The sequence below is a fragment of the Podospora anserina genome, chromosome 5 (genome assembly GCF_000226545.1).
Source record: "Podospora anserina S mat+ genomic DNA chromosome 5, supercontig 7".
Taxonomy (NCBI): domain Eukaryota; kingdom Fungi; phylum Ascomycota; class Sordariomycetes; order Sordariales; family Podosporaceae; genus Podospora; species Podospora anserina.
Window position 1 is genome coordinate 84027 of NW_001914840.1, and position 18890 is coordinate 102916.

Consider the following 18890-nt stretch of genomic DNA (forward strand, 5'->3'; position numbering starts at 1 on the left):
TGCTCAGCTTTGTTTACTTTTGTTCACTTTTGCCAACGGGACTTTTAGATTGCCGATAGTGATCCCTCACCGACCCTCGATGTCAACGACAAGGCGAAGACCGCATGCAAGAAGGATGAAGAAGCTGAATGATTGAGAGACTTGATGAGAAGACAGGACAAGCTCATCAAGCGTTTGGAGTTGGAAAGCGTGGGGATCAATCTGCCTGACTCGGAGGACACCGCATCCGACAACACCAATGACAACCAGCTTTCTGCCACTTTTCCTGCTGCAACAAAGCATAACGCTGAGGCCCTTCCAGAGTTGGAGGCTGAGGCGACTGCCAGGCTGAACGCGGCGGAAAAGGCTTTGGCCTCCAGCCAGCGAGCGTTCCACTCCCGACTTGCGGTCGGTTATGCCCGGTTGCAAAATGTCCAAGCCATCAACGAGAGCATCGCCCGCCTTCAGGACACGAAACGTCCACCAGCTGCGATTCGCTGTCGTCTCAGGTTGTTGAGTTCATTGATGAGGAACTTCGGGATTTATTCGAGCACCATGCAGCTCTGAATAGTTGTCTCCATGAGTATGAGGCATGCAGGGAACATCTGGCTGATGTTAGGGCCAGGGCCACAATGTTGCAGAATGCCGAATTCATGGCCTGGGGTCATAGCTTGGGTTCATGAGGGGGTCATAGTATCCGAGGGTGTGGGTGGGCTGGAAGCTACCTACAGGCACGATGTCAAGCAGCCTCGAGAACCTGAAGCAGTCAACCAGAGAACACATCCTCGACAGCCGTAGATGATCCACGGGGAAGCTGGGGATCGGGGATCCCTACTGGCGATCCATGAGAAGATGGGATAGCCCAGGAAAACAAAAAACTACCTATCACATAAAAAGTTCACCCAACAAACTAACCAGACCTGAATGACACGTCCAAACACTGTGAAAACATTACTTTATTGGTATCAACCAACCTTTCTATGTACCTATCCAACCCCCTTTCCCTCAAAACCATTTCCCCCCTCCCAATCTATCCATCACCACTCAGTCAATTCCCCCTCTCATACCCCCCACACCCCCTCCCCGGCTCAGCAACCTCATACGCATAAACATCAACCGCAAAATAAATCAACGCATCACTATCAAACCCGCTCCTCTCATCCCCCCCCTCGGCCATGCCCAAAACCTCATCCCACCCATCAGCATAATGGTGCACCGCATTCTCGCTCACCTGAGGGACGTGAAAAGTCCGGTGAAGCAAATCGGTAGCCCAGAACAGGTTGGTGGCCCCCTCCTTGACGGTGTACCCCAACCCGCAGACCTGATCCAGCCACCTTCTCTTCCCCGGGGCAAAAGACAAGTCGCAGATGACGGTTTCTTGCGTAGCGTTGGAACCGCGCCAGTGGCCGGCCCAGCCTTCTTGGGTGGCGCAATTCCGGTCTGGGTCGTCGCAGCGGAAGAGCATTTTCCCTCTCGCGGCGGAGGCGACGCGGGAGAAGACCCCTAGGGGGGCGATGGTGGTGGAGTTGGGCCCGAAGTACTTCTTGACAAAGGGGGATGACTGCCCGTGCTCGAGGAGATGATCGCGGGCGACGGAGGCGAGGGTGACGGTCTCGTCAAAGGCGCGGGTGAGCTGGTGGGAGAGGGTGGAGTTGCAGCTTGAATGGATTGGGAAGGCGGGGGTGGTGGAGGAGGAGCCGGTGTTGGAGATGATGGTGGTGGTGGTGGTGGTGATCTCCTGGCGGCCCAAGGGGGAGGCTGACACGGCGGCGGCTGCGGTGAGGAGGCTGAGGAGAGTGGAGGAGCGCATTTTGTTTTTGGCTGGATGCGGGGGGATGGGAAGATGCCTGGGCGAGGAATGCAGGATGATGGCAGTGTGATCTTCGAATGGCACGCAGAAGGGGGGGGGGAAGGGGGTATTAATACTTGTGCCACTGGATTGGGACTCTGTGCATTTTCTTTTCTTTGAGGGGCTGGATGTATGACAGCTGAGAACCTTGATGTCAATGTTGGTTCCTGAGAACCTTGATGTCTGGCAGGGTTGGGGATTCACCATGGGGCACCTTGATGGCCACGCCAAGACAACTCCACCATTTTTTTGATAGGGAGACTGGCCAATCACCATCAGACGAACACCGTAATTGTGGTCAGAGATGCATAACAAAGGAACATCAAGTCCCGATTCTGCACTCCAGGTGGTATTGAGAAGGCGGGTTGGTGGGGGTGGTGAACGGCATGGTGGTGACAAGCTTGGAATGCCCTCGGGTAACGCGCTGATCAAGGACCCGGGAACCTGGGAAAAAGTCTTTTCGTTTCTGTGAAGCATGAAATCCCACGTGGGGGGGTTGCAACCTAGAAAGTGACGCAATGGGCCAGAGCTGGATGAGGCTATCCACCCATCTGAATCAAGAACAGTGTGTTCTGAAAGCCTTCCAGGGCCTACACAAAGGAATCCAACGCCAGCTACTTATCCTTCAACATCAGTCATTAACAAGCACTCATCCACTCCACAACCACCCTCAACCCCCTAGCCCCCCTCTTCGCCAACCCCGAAAGCCCAGAGACTGTCGTGGCAACATCCGACTCCTCCGTCTCATACAACGTCAGTTCCGGCCGATCCCCCGGTCCGAACATTGCAACCAGGAGATGTCTCATGAAGACATAAACCAGATGAATCCCCAAACATGTCCTGGAACCCCTACCCAAGCTTGCAAAATTCCTGTCCATTTCCGGCTTGTGATTCCCTGGTAACCACCGCTCTGGGCGGAAGGCGAGAGGATCAGGATAGACCTCAGGATCGGTGTTCAACATCCAGGCAGACATGCCCACTGGTGTACCGGGGAGGATAACCCAGTCTTTGTATACGATCGGGGCGTCTAGGTTTCGTCTGGCTGACCCGCGCAGGGCTCCGAAGAAGAGGCTATATCTATGAGCTTAGCACTTTTCACAAGGTAGAGGGACAGTTGACCAAACTTACCGAAGTCCTTCTTTGACACAAGCCTTGAGATACTCTGCTTTGTTGAGCTTTATCCAAACCGGCGTCTCCTGCTTTGAGTCCATATCGGGTCCGAGAAGGTCAACCAATTCAGAGCGGAGCTTCTCCTTGATGTCTGGATTGGCCAAAATATGATATGTAGTCACCATCATTACCCGTGGTATGTTGAAGATGGTCGCCATGAATATTGTGAGTAGCTCCGCGCAGACCCTCTCGGGAGTCCTTTCGTGTGGGGGTAGGTTGCTATTCAGAAGATGGGCAATGAGCTTGGTGTCGGGACTGAGAAGTTCGTCTGTCAATTCGTCGTCTGAGATGGTGACAGTGGTCTTGGACGTCGAGATGCGCGCGGCACGGGAGGAGTCAAATTGCTTTTTAACGAGCTAGAGGGAGAAGAATGGTTAGCCATCATGGAAGAAGCTGAGGGTTGGGGATGACAACTCACCAAATACAAGCGATTATTCGTTGCCACCGTCGGGGCCAGCCGCAAGAGGAGAGTTGGGGGGATGGCGTTGATTAGACCCGTAACCCAGGAGAAATGATTCAACCAAGCCGAAACCCGAGCCACTGTTTGGAGGGCTGAGTAGCTGCAGAGGTCAGCGGTCCAATCTTGATCTTGCCTGATGATACAGAAGCCTACATTGAGCCCGGAAGTTGTAGTTCATCAGTCTCCGTCAAATCTACCGCATCATCAAAACTGAAAGCGGTCACCAGATCAGCGGATACGACCGTAAACAGGTCTTCCATCTTGACCACCGAACCTGATCGGTTAAGCTTCTGGAGTCTCGATCGTATTCGCCGTGAGATCTGCCATATAATCGGCTCCATATTATCGGTGTTTCTTGAACAGAAGAATGTCGCAAGAGGCTTTCGTCGCAGTTTGTGTAGCTCATGCGACTCGGTCAGAATGTGGGAGTTGTCAATCAGACGCAGCCCTTGCTGAGACCAGGCATATTTCTCGATACGATGCTTGACACCAGATGAGTAGATCTGAGAAAACAACACTGGGTCGCTGGCATGGAGCTCCCAGGGGTTGATCCTGATGATGGGGCCTACACGGAATGAAACTGACTTAGTCTATGTCCAGGCCGATGGGTTGGCAGAGCGATGTTACCATATTTTTCATGCAGCTTCTGTACCTTCAAGTAGAATTGGCCGTCTTTAATGATGTCGTAGTAAAACTCGTACCAACCCGTGAGTGCTGCAAGTTTGGGGCCTGGAAAACGGGAAAGCGGGGAAAGGTAAAGTCGGTATAATGACACGCCACTGAGGTAAACCCCGAGGCAAGCCAGCACAACGACCGGTAGTGGCGGGGCTGCCTCCATCAAACCACTGAGTTGCTCCAGCATGGTTGACGCCGCTGAGAAGACGTTGATGATATGTTTGCCTGAGCACAAAGAGACGGAGGAGCAAAAGGCACAACATCCATCAGAGAATAATTAATGGACTGTGGTCAGTTGACCTTTATACCTTCGCTTCTATCAGCGGCTGCATACAGTGATGATCAGTTTCTACCGCCACTCCAATCATCAAGATAGCGATGTTTCACGAACCGGTATGCTGCAAGCCTTTCTGAGGACACTTCTAATTGGTTCATTTTCCCGACCAAAGTGCATAATGACCGGCGAGTGTCGGGAAAGGACCTTCAAGCTGATCTTATCGCCAGCCGTCTCCCCTGGTTTTTCAAAACTGGCCCCGCATCCAACGTGATCCCCGAAAGTCGCCTAGACAGACTGGAAGGAATCCCCCTCGTCAACGAGTTCGGTCCTTCTACGACGACTGGGTCGATGCCATGGAGCAAACCGAACGTGACACCCGCGCTGAGACCCTCGACCTTTTTGAACACTTTTCTTCTGGCCCTCTACAACCGTCAATGCTCTCCAACTTGGGAGCTGCATCACCACCCATCTACAAATATCCAGGCCGGATTGATATGTAAGCTTTTGAGACTGATCGCCCGTGCGTGTCGTGGATGGTAAAAATTTGGAACAAGTGGACTGAGCACCGGACGAACCGACAGCGGGATGTCGCCTTCAGTTTCAGTTATGATCTTCTTCAGCCGAGCTTGTAGTGTTTCCTGCGCTCGTTATGGTTACTTTCAGCCCCTTTCGTGAGAATCTAGCCGATGTTTCTTCCCCTTTCAAATCCCAGCCCTTCTTGGCAATAAACAGAGTTCCGTTCCGGTGAACTGAATGTAGGTGAAGGTTTTGCAAACTTGATCAAGTTCCACTCGCACCTCCATTTAACACGAAAAGTGTGGGAAATGGCGGCGCCTTGCCACACAACTGGTGACTCAAGTGGCTGCCCAGTGCTCCAAACCTTTCTTTGCCCCTAGTAGAAAAAGGCTTGCTTCCCGCCTACTTAACATCGCACACTCACGCTTTGGATACAAAACAAGAGACCGCGATCAAATAGTAAGGCCTTCGAAGATAGTTCACACACCTCTTAGCCATCTAACAAGGCCTATTGTCGATATTTAACGCCTATTTACTATCTTTCCAGGCATATCAACCATCTTATTAAGGCCTTCAAAGATAGTTAACACGCCTCTAAAACATCTACTAAGGCCTTCCGACTATCCTCAAAGGCCTATCATACATATTTAACGCCTATTTATTTTATTTGAAGGCATTTAAGCCATCTCCAAAGGTCTTTCGACTATCTTTTGAGGCCTTCGACAACATGAGTCCAGGATGGTGGGGATGCCCCATTTGTGGTTAGCGTACCTACGTTGAACGAAACCAGCCATCTTGGCAGAATGAGTTCCGTGGTGGTACGAGCCGCTATTAATGGACAAAGACTGATAGCTGACATCGTGCTTGTGTATCCAGTATGGAAAGATCTCAACAATGGCCAAGTCACGGTAACTGGGGTTGGCATCTACGACGAATCCGAGGACTTCATCGCTCCGGTGGATTTCAATGCTCGATACGATGACGACGGATAGGACAAGCCTAGAGCCGACGAAGTTTTGCTAGAACGGAAGGATCCCATCCAGGGCAGGTACGGATTTGCCATGCACGTTGCTTGCTGGGCGCTACTAGAAGAAGGAATGGGGCCCGTCAACACCGTCCCTGTCAAGAGAGTATTTCAGATTCTCGACTCGCTTCCTGAAAGACTAGGACTTTTCCAACTTGATTGGGGCATCGGTTACGGAGCCAACGAGGCATGCCTTCCTTGGGAGCCTTGTCTTCATTTGCAGTCGCCGGGCGGCCCACCATGATCTTCTGAGCCAACCGCTCCAGCTGCGACTGATGTGAGACGCAATGATGATACAGCTCGCGGGGCCCGCGCCAACCGAGATCATATCGTGGAGCGTGTCAAGGCACTTGTCGATATCGTGTGGCTACATCATGAAGTTCAAGAACTGGTTTCACCTTGGAATGAGGCCTCTGAGGCTGACGACACACGTTGGCGCATCTCCCACGTGTCTCTTCAGTGCAGATGAGGTCACGAATCAGTTCACAAGCTGCAAATCACAAAGGCAGTCGCACCAAATAATGTAAATCAACGCAATCTCATTGGTCTCTGTACGCCCTAAATAGCTGCCTGTGATACCTTCCCTTTTCAAAGCGATACGAAAAGTAAAAAAGCAGCGCGAAATAATAAATCCCTGATGATATCCCCAAACGCCTCCCATGCACGGTTATCCCGGGGTATCATTCCATCCTATCCCATATCCCATGTATCCTCCCCACCAAACCCATCAAACAACGCCGACTAGAAAAACCAACGAAGCATGCCGTTTACTCAGCCTTATCAGCAGGATATTCATGCTACTCAACAGTCCTAACAGGCAAGCAATAAGCAATCCCGCTGCCCAACCTACGCGTGGGGGTGTTGGCCGCGGAAGTGGGGACGGCAAGCGGCGAAGTAGCAGTCATCTGGCTAGCCTCATCATCCGCCATCTCGGCGTCGTCACCCGCGCCGTCCAGCTTCGCACGGGCATCATCCTCCTTCTTGATATCCTCAGCTTTGGTGGGAGTAGTCAACTGCAACTGGCCCAACTGAGGGAGACACTGCTCCTCATCAGAAGCGGTGACAAGGCTCGAGTTGCTGCGGAGATCTCGCATGTGGGAGACGATGTTGTTCAACTGTAAATAGTCGCCACGTTAGTGTTTGAACAAATTGCAAAGAGCGCGAAGAGACTTACGGATTCATAAATCATATCCAACCCATCAGGCCCCTGTCCAGCACCATTCCCGACAGGCACAGCCGTTCCCGCAACCTTCTTCCGCTTCTTGCTCTGGTTAGCCACGCCGGCAGCAGCAGCCATGGCCGCCTTCCGAGCCTTGACATCCTCCGGACTGCCGCTGAACTCAGGATGAGCCTTGACCTCATCCTTAAAAGTCTTGAGCTCGAGCTGCATCTGATTTAACCGACGGTTAATGCCACGAATGCGCTCGAGAGTGGGCTTATTGCCGAGGAAGATATCAATCTCTTGCTCCACAGCAGCAGCGACTGACTTGGTGAACTTGCGCTCCAGGCGGTCGACGGCGGCATCCTGGCGGGCGATACGGCGGACGAGGAACTGGATGGCGTCTTCGGGGGTCTGGCATTGATTGGTCTGGAAATCGGGGATGGTTAGTTAGTATTGGAGTGAAACCAGACGGAACAGATGAGTGAATCGTCTTACAATGAACGTGTTCGCATTATCGACAAAGGTCTGATAGCGACGGTTAAAGAAGCGCGCCTCTTCCTCAGTCATCTCCTCATCCATGTCGAAGAGGGGGCGGAGAGGCATGGCGTAGGAGCCGGTGGGCTGGGCAATCGGGCGAGGCTCGCTCTCGCGGTTGAGATTCTCTTTGTGAGCCTCGAGGTACTCATCCAGGGGGATTGTCTTGCTCAAAGGCATGATGAGGAGTAGAGATAGGTAGACTGTGGATGTAGACGAAAGAAAGAGAGTAGAAGAGACAACTCGCGAGTGCAGAGGGAAGCCGAAGAGCTTTGAGAAGGCAAAGGATGTGAGGAGGGTTTGGTGAAAGGTTGAACGGAAGAAAGCTGTGAAAAGGAGGAAGAATTTATAGACCTCTCAGGGAGCAGAACCGTAGCCAGGACCCACTCTGGTGACTATTGTCAAGTGAATGGAATGAGGCAGTGACGTAGGGAAGCAATATCGCAATCAAAGGTTGAAATCTCTTCACTCGGCTGCCAATGCTTGCGTAGAAATCCAGTCAGGGGCGGTGTGACTTGGTGACTTGGGACGAAAGGAACGAATATGACGGAGGGAAGAAGCGTACTGATGGATGTGTCCTGGGCCTTCGAGAGAGATCACGCAACCAGCAGTGTAAGACTTCATAGTTTCCCCAGAGGAAGGAAGGGGGCCTCGAGATCAGACGAATCGATGGCTCTAGCTCCAGATCAGACGAATCTAGTCCATCATGCTGGTTGACGCTCTTGGCACCGATCAGCTTGAGGAGACCTCCTTATCGTCTTACTATCGAGGTATGCAGCCGGTCCGGACACGCCATAGCAGAGATGACTAGAACTACAAAGTAGATTAACACAGGATAGCATACCAAACTATCCCTTATAAGATATATACTACCTTACCTTCCCTGTGGGAAGGATGTCCTTTTGCTTCCACCATCATACTCCCCTCACCATGACCAGGTCCTCAATTCTCGGCCGCCAAGATGTCCAGGCTGCCCGGTCTGCCCTTCCTGCTCCTTCAATTTCTTCTCGGGCTCCTGATTGTTCACCTCAAACTCCCCATTTTTAAGCGCGACAAGCCCTTCTACGAGTCCCTCGAGGGATTGGTGGTAGCTACGACCGGCCGATACCAATGCCGCTCGTACGCCAAAACGCAAACAAAATGACAAGACAGCTACTGATGACGAAAAAACTGTAACTAATAAAGAATGTATAAACTGAAGTTGCGCCGTATCTCGGGGTTTGGAAGCCAACCCTCTACCGTCCAAGTTCTACATCAACAGAGAGAACGAGAAATGGATCGACAAAGCGATTTTTGTGGATCTCAAGAGTCAAAAGAAATCTCAATTCACGTCTACCAAACCCTCATCTCTACCAACCACCATCAACCACCCCTCTACTGCGAACTCCCCCCACTAATAGTCAAAATCTGCCCATTCACCCACCCGCCATCCTCACTACTCAAAAAAGCCACCACCCTCGCCACATCCTCCGGCACCGCGCACCGTCCAAGCGGGCAATGAGCAGCCATCAACCCCTCAATCTTCTCCTTCCCCCAATCCGGGCTCCCCCCGGGAATATAATGCCACGCATTCTCAGTAAACATATCACTCTTGATCCCCCCCGGCGCAACCCCATTAACCGTGATCCCCTTCACCCCAAAGTCCGTCGCGAAACTCTTCACCATCCCAATAACCGCCATCTTGCTAGCATTATACAGCGCATGATCCTTCACCCCCAACAACCCAGCCGCAATGCTTGTCATGAGAATCAACCGCCCGTTCCGCTCCAGATGCTTGTACGCCGCCTGCCCGACAAAGAACTGCGCGCGCGCATTAAGATTAAAGACGTGGTCGTACTTCTCCTCGGTCACCTCCTCCGTCTTGTCCCAGGATTCAGTCCCAGAGTTGGACATGACAATGTCGATCTTGCCAAAGTGCTTCTTGGCTTCCGAGAACAGGCGGTTGATCTCGCTGACTTTGGACACGTCGGCCTGGATGGCGATGGCCTTGGCGCCGTTCTTGTAGCTCTCGATCTCCTTGACCACCTCGCTGGCCGGGCCGGCCGAGGAGACGTAGTTGACCACAACAGAGGCGCCGCGCTTGCCGAGCTCGAGGGCGACGCCGCGGCCGATGCCGCGGCCGGCACCGGTGACGAGGGCGACCTTGCCTTCGAGGCTGGCGGTGGGGACGGCGAGGACCATGGTGGTAGCGGTGATAAGGGACAGTAGGGTGCTGTAAGTGATAAGACTGGCTCAAAGGGAGAAAGGGTGTGGTTAATGGTCAAAGAAAAAACAATAAAAAGACAACGAGAACCAAGAAACCAAAAAACCAAAGCCGGGCACTGCCTTTATTTCAATTCACCATGTACATGGACATCCCTTGACTCACGTACAACCTCCTCCCCTTACTCTTACAAAAACGCCGGAGTTATCAAACCAAAAAAGTACCGGGCCTGCTGCAAATCACTACCCTCACGGTAGTCCGGACCTGCAGCCTTTTACTTCGGGGCTTCCCCGCCCCACTCCGCCCGCACGCTTTGTACAACGGACTATGCAACGGGATTGCCCCGACCCCTAGTCCGGACTGCAACACCAAGTGCGACGGTGCCAAGATCTTGGTTTCTCCAGACTCTAGTCAGAAGTTTAGTTTCTCATGAACAGCCGACTGGTGAGACCCCCTTTGAACGTACAGTGAGAGTCCAAAAGCGGTGGAGGGGAATGCCGATCCGTCTGTGTCTCCCTCCCTGGCGGAGCGTACCATGGTCAGCATTCCGTGTATTCTGAGTTCTGACTCCAACCCAGCGCCACGGTAAGAAAAGCTGACTGCATCCGTCCGCGGGCCCAAGACATGTCAATCCTCGCGACTCGGGAAGAAGCAAACTGCCAGCAAAGATACCGGACGGCCGCTGTTTATAAGGCTCCGGTGCCCATTTCGGTCCCGAACATGACAAGGTCGGCAGACACCAAGCACCAAGCACCCGAATCATGTCCTCGGTGAGCGTTCCCCTCCTTTATCCGCCAGTTGTCCGTCCGTCAACAACCTCACTTCCTCTTGAAATAATCCCCCCATAAATTCCTCACCTCCCTCACAATCCCAAACCTATTTGCCAGCATCCTCCCCGGGTTCATCTGCCTCGTCTGTGCAGCCTTATTCAGCGCCTTCCTTCTCGCTGCCTCCTCGGGCGTCTCCAACCAAATCTTTTGCTCCTCCACCACATTCTTGACCGTCCAACCCCTCAGCCCAGCCGGTAGTTTGTGGTCAACTGGCTGCGCCGGTTTGGGCGCCGGAGTCTCCCTGAACAGCCATTCACAATATCTCTGCGCCTCCACCTGTTCCTGGTTTTGCGGGTCCACGCCCTGGATGTTCGTCTTGCTTCGGAGAAGGTTCTCAAGCTGCTCCATCGTCGGGCGCATGGCGGGAACATGAAGCATGCACTGATTGATCAGCTCGCGGAGGTCACGGTCGATGTGCTTGAACTTCTTGTCGTTGAGGATGTAGCCACCAAAGCCATATGCGGTCGTTTCGGTGCCGTCGAGCATTTTGATCGTCATCTTTTCAGGCGAGGGTGGAAGTTCTGCGTGACAGAGGGACACCATTTGCCAGATTACCTGCGGTAGAAAAATGTTAGCTGGTAGTTACATTGGTGATGATCTCCCGTTGGACTCACAAGTGCGATTTGATACAGGTTGGTCCACCAGTTGAAATTTCCAGCCGTCTCGGATTTGATCGTTCTTGGGTTTCCGTTGATGTAATCCCATTCTTCAGAGAATTGTTCCTTTCCTTGTCAGCAGTAAGCCATGTGGATCATGTCCAAAGGGGCCCTACAGGTGTGTAAACTGATTGTTTGCCTCTGCCTCTCGAATTCCAGTAGTCCCAGGCGCTGGTATTCCCGTTGTAGATGTGGATCAGGCCCAAATCTGCAATCTAAAAGATATCAGCATCACCCAGAATACCAGAACACCAGGGGAGGGATAGCCTACTTTAGTCAAAGGAGCAAGGTTGTGCTCGTTTGCATCGAACTCATCAACCAAGACTATGGACATTTGTTAGACATTCTATTGTGACAAGTAGAGGAGGGTCGTTCTAACTATTCAATGGGTCGATGTCATAATGGACCATCGTGTCTCTGTTATCGTAGGGCTCGAGTGGTCTGAGACCTCTTGCTGTTTCAGATACTTCGGGGACCGGTACTTTGCTCGGGTCGACGTCCCAAGGCATAAAGGCTTCAGGATAGGCCATCCCTATCACACCGCGAAATACTATCCTAGAAGTCAGTGTCAGTGGGGATATTTCAGCTCGCAAACTTACAACAATCAAACACTTGCCACAAAACCAGAGTCGGGAACGGCCTCCTGGTCATGGCAGCCCGGCAGATATGATCGTCCAACCGGCCACGATTCATAAACTGAATAAACAGCACCCTCTGGTTCGTATCCAGCTCTTTTCTCGCGTCTACTTTCATGTCGTGTTTGATTTCGTTCAAATCCAGCTCCTCAAACTCGCCAATTGGCACCGCCTCAATCACTTCGAAATCATCATTGCCATCGCCATGCTTGGGGTCACGTTTGCGTTTTCTCCCCCTATTATCAATAGACGTAGGCATAGTCATATCCACCCCAGCCGCTGTCTGCCTCGCTATATTTCCCAGTCTGTTGATCGCGGCATCAGATATACCCCCCTCAGCCTGCAGGATAACCTGCTGCATGACGTGTTTCGCGCCCGCGGTCATGAGATGGGCCTTGACCTCACGGGGGATACACGGGTAATGGGGAAAGATGTCAATCTTGCACACGACCCGTAGCATTTTGTTGTCCTTGCCAACGGCGTCGTACATACTGGCCACGCCCAAACCACCCCAGCCAAGAACCTTGACCAGCCTGAAGTCAGCAACCGCCATAGTCGCAGCTAGTCTGTCGTTGGCCTCCAAGGCAGCCTGCCTGGTCTGTCCAGGACCTGCCTCGTCCCACACCTCCTGGATTTTGTAGACAAAGTGCCTTGCGTGTTTGTTTTGGTAGCCCTTCCATTTCCCAGGCTTGGGGACTTGCATTCTCATCAATGCCTCGTTGCCGGGCTGACCATAATTCAGTCCTCTGCGGAACTGGTCGAAGTAGTCTTGTCGCTGCCGCTGCATGTAGCGGAAGGCTTTTAGATCCTTGATATCCTCCGTCTTTTGGTTAGCCATGTTGGGCGAGCTGTAGGTTTTTTCCCTTGATTTTCTCGGTGTTGTGAGGAAGATGCTGTGTCTATTCCGATGACCTCGTTAGCCATCCTTGAGGATACATTTTGGGCTTTTAGTCGTGGGTGTAACCTGTTCCATTGACAAGGTCACAAAGGGCAGCATTTGTCAGCCGCGGCCATGGTGCAAGGCCATCTTCTCAATGGCCCTCGAAAGGGAGTCGCTGAACCGACAAAGCCCTTTGGATGACCCATCCATTTCCGGAAGGCGGGCTTAGATGTTGATGGCTGTCGGGACATGATGGTCGGTTGATGGCCGGGTGATGGAAGATAATTTTAGAGATGAAAGGTGAAACGCACAGCATTCTCCAACCCCACACAGTCTGTGAAACAGGAGAATAGGCAGCGCCTGCAGCAAAAGTTACCCTGGCTCTTGCCATATAAAATGACATGACGTCTCTCACCCATGATCTTATCTTATCTAATCTCCTAGCCCAGAGCTAACACAGGGCGGCGTTGAACCCCTCGTCTCTGCCCTTGTCTGACTTTGTCCCCTCTCTCTCTGGATATTGGATCCAGGAAAAGGGATGTGATACGATGAAATAATCTCCGGGACCCGGCTGACATATAACCTCACCTCAGCCGAGTGTTGCCCTCCCTGATGCGGGGTTGTCGGTCGACTTGCAACATCTCATTCCCCATCTTCTCTCCTCAGCAATTGCAGAACCAACATGTCTACAGAACAGTCCTAGACATTGGTAAGATGATACGTGTCACACATCTTTCTGAGTCACTTGGATTGACAGTACAGCAGGCGCCAATGGAGGCATCGGCTTTCAGCTGGCCACCAGGTTCTTAAAGGAAGGCTACAAAGTCTTTGGAACATACCGCCCACAGACAAAAGACGATGTCTCGGTTGCTGAGGTGAGGTGGGGCCGCCCTCAAGCGACAGCCTTGCTGTTTTTGATCCTGACACTGAGACAGCTCGAGGGAACCGGGGTGCAAAGCATCGAGCTGGATTATGCCAATGAGGAGTCCATCAACCCCGCTGCCAAGGGGTTTGCTGGTGAGAAGCTGGACATTCTCATCAATTGCGGAGCCATATACAACACCTAGGACGAGAAGCCGTTGACCGAACAGACAGCCGATGAGCCACTTCAAGATTAATGTGGTAGGCCCCGTTTCTCGCCTCCGAGGCATTCCTCCCGGCTCTGGAAAAGGTAGAAAATGCAAGGATCATCACCATGTCGTCCGACTTTGCCAGCGTCGCGGACAACACAGGAGGAAATGTCTGCTACCGCATCTCTAAGTTTGGCGTCAACCAGCTCACTCGGACCATGGTCATTGACCTGGGGAAGCTAGGTTCCAAGATCAAAAAGTTAGCTGTCCACCCGGGATGCCTCCAAACCAAGATGATGGAGTGGACGGGCGACGACAACATGGACGAATGCATGAGCAGTCTGGTCTCGGTGGTTGCACGGTTTGGCACTGCCTCGGGCACGGACCTTCCAATGGCGGATATGTGAAATGGAACGGCGATATCATGGCGTATTAATGGCCGTCATCGTTCAGCCTCGTACCTAGAGAGTTGTCGAGGAAACCTTGGTAACCACGGGAGTGCACGAAGCAAGGCCAGGTGCGGCCAGGGCCCCGGACAAGCACCAAGGCAGCGATCAAAAGTGATGTGAGCCAAGACATGGCGAGGTGACCCTGCAGATTTCTGGAAAAGACACGCATTAGCACCCATCATGGCCCCCATGGAAATCTGCATCTTGATTTGGACTCCACTGGAAATCTCATCAAGAAATGAGAAGACAATTGCTGCAAATAAAAAAGAGCGCGCGGCAATGGGACACGGGGACTGTGCCAGCACTGGCTAGGTGTGGGCGACTGGACTGGACCGTGTGATTTTAGCGGGGAGATCTCAGTGGTGGAGCGCTAGCGGCGGCAGCTAGTGAATGGAGCAACCTGCGGCCCAAACAGCCAATGGAAAACCTCGGTTCGGCAAGACAGAGAGCCATTGTTCGCTGTTGTCCCTGGCAACGCCAAGCACCCGGCAAGAAAACAAAGCTTGGAACAGCGATCATGGGCCCTCGTCGTCCCAAGCATCCCGGCAGAGCAACCGTCTGCTGCAGCAAATCCATACTTTTGCTGCAATTCCCCAACCTCCAGATTTTTCCCACGAGACCTTCAAGCATCTTGCCTTGCCAATTCCAGCATCGCTCGCCTGCTTGCTTGCCTCCCAATATACACCAAGCCCGATTCGCGATTCGCGACATCGCGACCCTCACCGCCGCCCAGGCTCATCGCCGGCGCAACAGGTTTCTTTTTCGCGCGCACCTTCGCCGTCGACTGAGGTCGACAGCGACAGCGCGGCTCCAACTGCCCCTGCCCGCCTGCTGTTCGGCTTGCGCTGAGAGGTAGGCACCTTGCTCTCTTGGTCCTGGGGCCAATGTTTACCCCGGTGGACCCGCAGAGCCACGCTGGGCAAAACTGACAACGCCAATCATCCAGTCTCGATACCATCATCACCACCACGTCGTGATCTTTTCACGGGATCTATACACCACTCTACACGCGACTTCTACCGTTGCAATGCTCTCCAATCCGCCTCAATCGGGCGGCGGCATGCACCCGCGCCAGCGCCAACACCGAAGACAAATCTCCACACCCACAGCCTTTGAAGCCGTCAAGATCGCGCCACTGCCCAACTTTTCCCAGCAGCAGCAACAACAACGCCAACCTATCGCCCACCGACGAGGTCTGAGCCTGGATACTCGACGACAGCAGCAATTCATGCCCACGACGCCCACATCATCCTCTGCTCGGCAAGAGTATCTCGCTGCCCGACATGAGTACAGCAACCAGATGGCAGCGATGCCGCCAGTCTCTTCCTCCAGCCCGGCCATTCCCACCACACCACAGCAAATCCTTCGAGAGAACCAGCAGCGACAAAGCCTGTCGCGCCCTGGCACGTCCGGCACCGACCACAGCGACACCTCGTCCAACCACTCATTCCAGTCCTTCCATGACAGCAGCGACGCCTTTCTCGTATCGCCAAACGTGACGCCCAACAACCAGCGGTTCGTCGATGCCCTGGCCAGCCCTGCGCCAATGGTGGAGATGAGCCCCCTGCCGTACGAAGCCTACATGAACTCGATGGGCATGATGAAGAACCAGGCCGCGTTTGGCAGCAACAGTGGGATCGACGTTGGTGGGGGGAGTTTTGACTTTTACGCCCAGGGGGATAGCGCGCTTTCCACGCCGACGTTTCTTACTTTTCCCGATTCTAGTCCTGCGAGCACGGGTCAGGGTGGGTGGATTTCGGAGGGGGAGACGGGGTCTGCGCAGAGCCGTAGGAACTCACGCAGGATAAGCAATGGGATTAGTAATAAGGTGGCCAAGTTTGAGAATATGATGAACAACGGCGGCGACCTTCAACATCGGCCGGTGACACCTTCCAATCATCATCAGTTTGTTGCGGGAGGGGAGATCAACCAGTGGGCTGCCGGGGTGGACAATGAGAGTTTTCCTCCGACCCCGACTGAGATACCGGCGGAGCAAGAGCAGCAGCAACAGATCCCGAGCAGGTTTCGCGATGATTATGATGAGAGTATGGAGGAGACGCTCAAGCCTGTGAGGGGGAATAAGCATAATAATCGGAATTCGGGGATTTTCCAAGAGCTGAGGCAGCAGGCGGAGCAGCAAGCTGCTGCTGCTGCTGCTGCTGGCGGTGTCAGTCAGACGCCGCCGCCGCCGAGGGGAGGGGTGATGGGGGGGTATGGTGGTGGGATGCAGGAGGGGTTGACGACGCCAGAGTTTATGAACATGCGGAGCATGAATGCCGAGTTTGTCAAGATTGAGCACAATTTTGATGGGTTTCACTTTGGGATGGCAGGGGGAGGGACGATGGCGCCGCAGATGGGGGGTTTGGTTGGGACGGCTGCTGCCGGGGGTATGATCAACCCGGGTGGTGGTGGTCAACTGGATGGTGATGGACAGAAGGCGACGCTGCAGCACATGCCGCTTACGGCGGCGAGTCTGTCGCGTCATAGCTCGCCTCATCCATCGTCGTTGCATCAGCACCGCCGAACGGAGTCGATTGCTTCTCTGGCGTCTGCGGCGTCGATTGCGTCGATCAACATTGAGGAGACAAAGACTGACACGGGGGTCACGCTGGATGACATTGCGCAGTATATCCAGGGACCTGACCCTTCGGATGGGAAGTGGGTGTGCTTGTACGAGGAGTGCAACAAGCGGTTCGGGCGGAAGGAGAATATTAAGAGTCATGTCCAGACGCACCTGAACGACCGCCAGTATCAGTGTCCGAGCTGCCACAAGTGCTTTGTGAGGCAGCATGATTTGAAGAGGCATGCCAAGATTCACACGGGGATCAAGCCTTATCCGTGTGAGTGTGGGAATACCTTTGCGAGGCATGATGCGTTGACGAGGCATCGGCAGAGGGGGATGTGCATTGGGGCTTTTGATGGGATTGTGAGGAAGGTGGTGAAGAGGGGGCGGCCGAGGAAGGACAGAGGGGAGGGGGGGGAAACAGAGAGGAGGGAGAAGAAGGAGAGGGTTAGGAAGGGGAAGAAGGAGGATGGCGGGGGGGAGGAGATGAGCAGTGCGAGTAGTCAGAGTGGGTATAGTGAGAGTTGCTCGAGTGTTGGGTCGCCGAGGGGGTATGAGGAGGACTTTCCGGATATTTTGGAAGTGGCGATGACCGGGGGTGGTAATGGGGGGAGTGGGACTGCGACGATGGATCCGGGGAGTTTGAGTTTGGGACCGCCAGGCAGTGGGGGTGGTGGTGGGTTGAGTAATGCGCGGATGCCGCCTGTTCATCCGATGTATAAGGGGACGACAACAAGTATGGAGGAACAGGTCAGGAGTCCGAGCGCGATGAGCAATTACAGCCATGCCTCGTCGAGGCTTTCTGGGAGGAGGGGGACGGTCGGGGAGGAGTTGGTGCCGCCTCGGCGACATGGGTCTCCGGCGAAGAGCACGGCGAGTTATCATACTCCGCCGGAGCTGTCGAGTAGCTCTTCGCCGCCGCCGACGGGGACGAGTGGGAGGTTTTTTGAGGATGGGGACAGTCAACAGCAGCCGGTTTCGACGGGGGTGTGTATGCCGGGCTTTGTGAGCTTGGATAATGACATGTTGATTGGGTTTGGGGGGGAGGGTGGTCATCCGCATGGGTTGGTCGTGCCGGTGCAGTTGGATCATGGTGGGCATCATGATGTGCCGGGTTCGATGGGGATGCAGCATCAGGGGTTAATGTCGACGTTGGGAGGCAAGTTTGATCCTGAAGGGGAGTATGAGCAGATGGGGATGTTTGGGGGAATGAATGGGATGGGGGTGCCGGGCGGGGATGTGTTCTTTTCGGGGAACTGAGAACTCGATGGGGGCTCGGGCCAAGTTACTACTGAGCAATACCTTTTTCCTTTTTCTTGCCATTGCTTTCTATGTGGTATATCTGGCTTTCTTGTATCTCTTTTTGTTTTCTCTTGTATTGTGTGTGGGCTGGGCCGGGCTGGTTTGGTTATAGAACTGGCAAGGCTGGTGGTTTGGTGGGGTCGTGAGGCAGGCTGACTAGGCATTTGGATTATCATTTGGGATTTTTGTTTGTTTGTGTCTTGCACTGTTGCTGCTTTTCTTTTGTCAATCTCTTCTCTCTGGTCCCAAGGGGTAATGTGCAAAGGCTGGAAACAAGGGGTTTTTGCTCTCGGGCGTGGGCGTCCGTTTTGCTATCTTATATCATCGTTGGAAGTTTGTTCCTACTAAGAAGCATATAATTCTTGTTTCTTGAGATTTATTGCCCTTGCCTATTTTGCTCGCTTCTGCTGCTTATGAAGGCATTTATAACGTGTACTTTTATGTCGCTTCATGGTGGCTAGTGTAAAATAGGGGTGAGGGCTTGGAGATTACGGGATGGGGGTGGGCGATGGGGTTGGCTGATTGGTCTCGGTTGCGGGAGGGGGTGGGGTGATTCTGATTTGCTGTTGTGTCTGTTTATTTATTTTTTCATGTTGACTTGTCGGGTGGCTGTTGTGCTGATAGGCGCGGTTTGGATAGTTGGGGGTGGATAGATA

General features: G+C 53.3%; 6 protein-coding genes across 6 annotated transcripts; 1 reads left to right on the forward strand and 5 right to left on the reverse strand.

Moving 5' to 3' along the window:
- Positions 1 to 1027: 1027 nt before the first annotated feature.
- On the reverse strand, positions 1028 to 2305 carry PODANS_5_11860 (uncharacterized protein; the record flags this gene model as incomplete). The annotated part of the gene is made up of 1 exon (XM_001904408.1): positions 1028 to 2305. The coding sequence occupies one exon, from the start codon at positions 2303 to 2305 to the stop codon at positions 1028 to 1030; it is 1278 nt and encodes a 425-aa protein (XP_001904443.1).
- A 161-nt stretch (positions 2306 to 2466) lies between these two features.
- Positions 2467 to 4320, reverse strand: PODANS_5_11870 (uncharacterized protein; the record flags this gene model as incomplete). Its single annotated transcript, XM_001904409.1, has 5 exons — positions 2467 to 2899; positions 2957 to 3354; positions 3417 to 3558; positions 3612 to 4023; positions 4086 to 4320. 5 exons carry the CDS (start codon positions 4318 to 4320, stop codon positions 2467 to 2469), a joined length of 1620 nt encoding a protein of 539 aa, XP_001904444.1.
- A 2427-nt stretch (positions 4321 to 6747) lies between these two features.
- PODANS_5_11875 (uncharacterized protein) lies at positions 6748 to 7826 on the reverse strand (the record flags this gene model as incomplete). Its single annotated transcript, XM_001904410.1, has 3 exons — positions 6748 to 7065; positions 7125 to 7538; positions 7608 to 7826. The coding sequence occupies 3 exons, from the start codon at positions 7824 to 7826 to the stop codon at positions 6748 to 6750; spliced, it is 951 nt and encodes a 316-aa protein (XP_001904445.1).
- Positions 7827 to 9020: 1194 nt separating this feature from the next.
- On the reverse strand, positions 9021 to 9827 carry PODANS_5_11880 (uncharacterized protein; the record flags this gene model as incomplete). Its single annotated transcript, XM_001904411.1, has 1 exon — positions 9021 to 9827. The coding sequence occupies one exon, from the start codon at positions 9825 to 9827 to the stop codon at positions 9021 to 9023; it is 807 nt and encodes a 268-aa protein (XP_001904446.1).
- An 840-nt stretch (positions 9828 to 10667) lies between these two features.
- On the reverse strand, positions 10668 to 12808 carry PODANS_5_11883 (uncharacterized protein; the record flags this gene model as incomplete). Its single annotated transcript, XM_001904412.1, has 4 exons — positions 10668 to 11234; positions 11294 to 11406; positions 11715 to 11885; positions 11938 to 12808. 4 exons carry the CDS (start codon positions 12806 to 12808, stop codon positions 10668 to 10670), a joined length of 1722 nt encoding a protein of 573 aa, XP_001904447.1.
- A 2588-nt stretch (positions 12809 to 15396) lies between these two features.
- On the forward strand, positions 15397 to 18192 carry PODANS_5_11890 (uncharacterized protein; the record flags this gene model as incomplete). Its single annotated transcript, XM_001904413.1, has 1 exon — positions 15397 to 18192. The coding sequence occupies one exon, from the start codon at positions 15397 to 15399 to the stop codon at positions 18190 to 18192; it is 2796 nt and encodes a 931-aa protein (XP_001904448.1).
- Between the last annotated feature and the right edge of the window lie 698 nt (positions 18193 to 18890).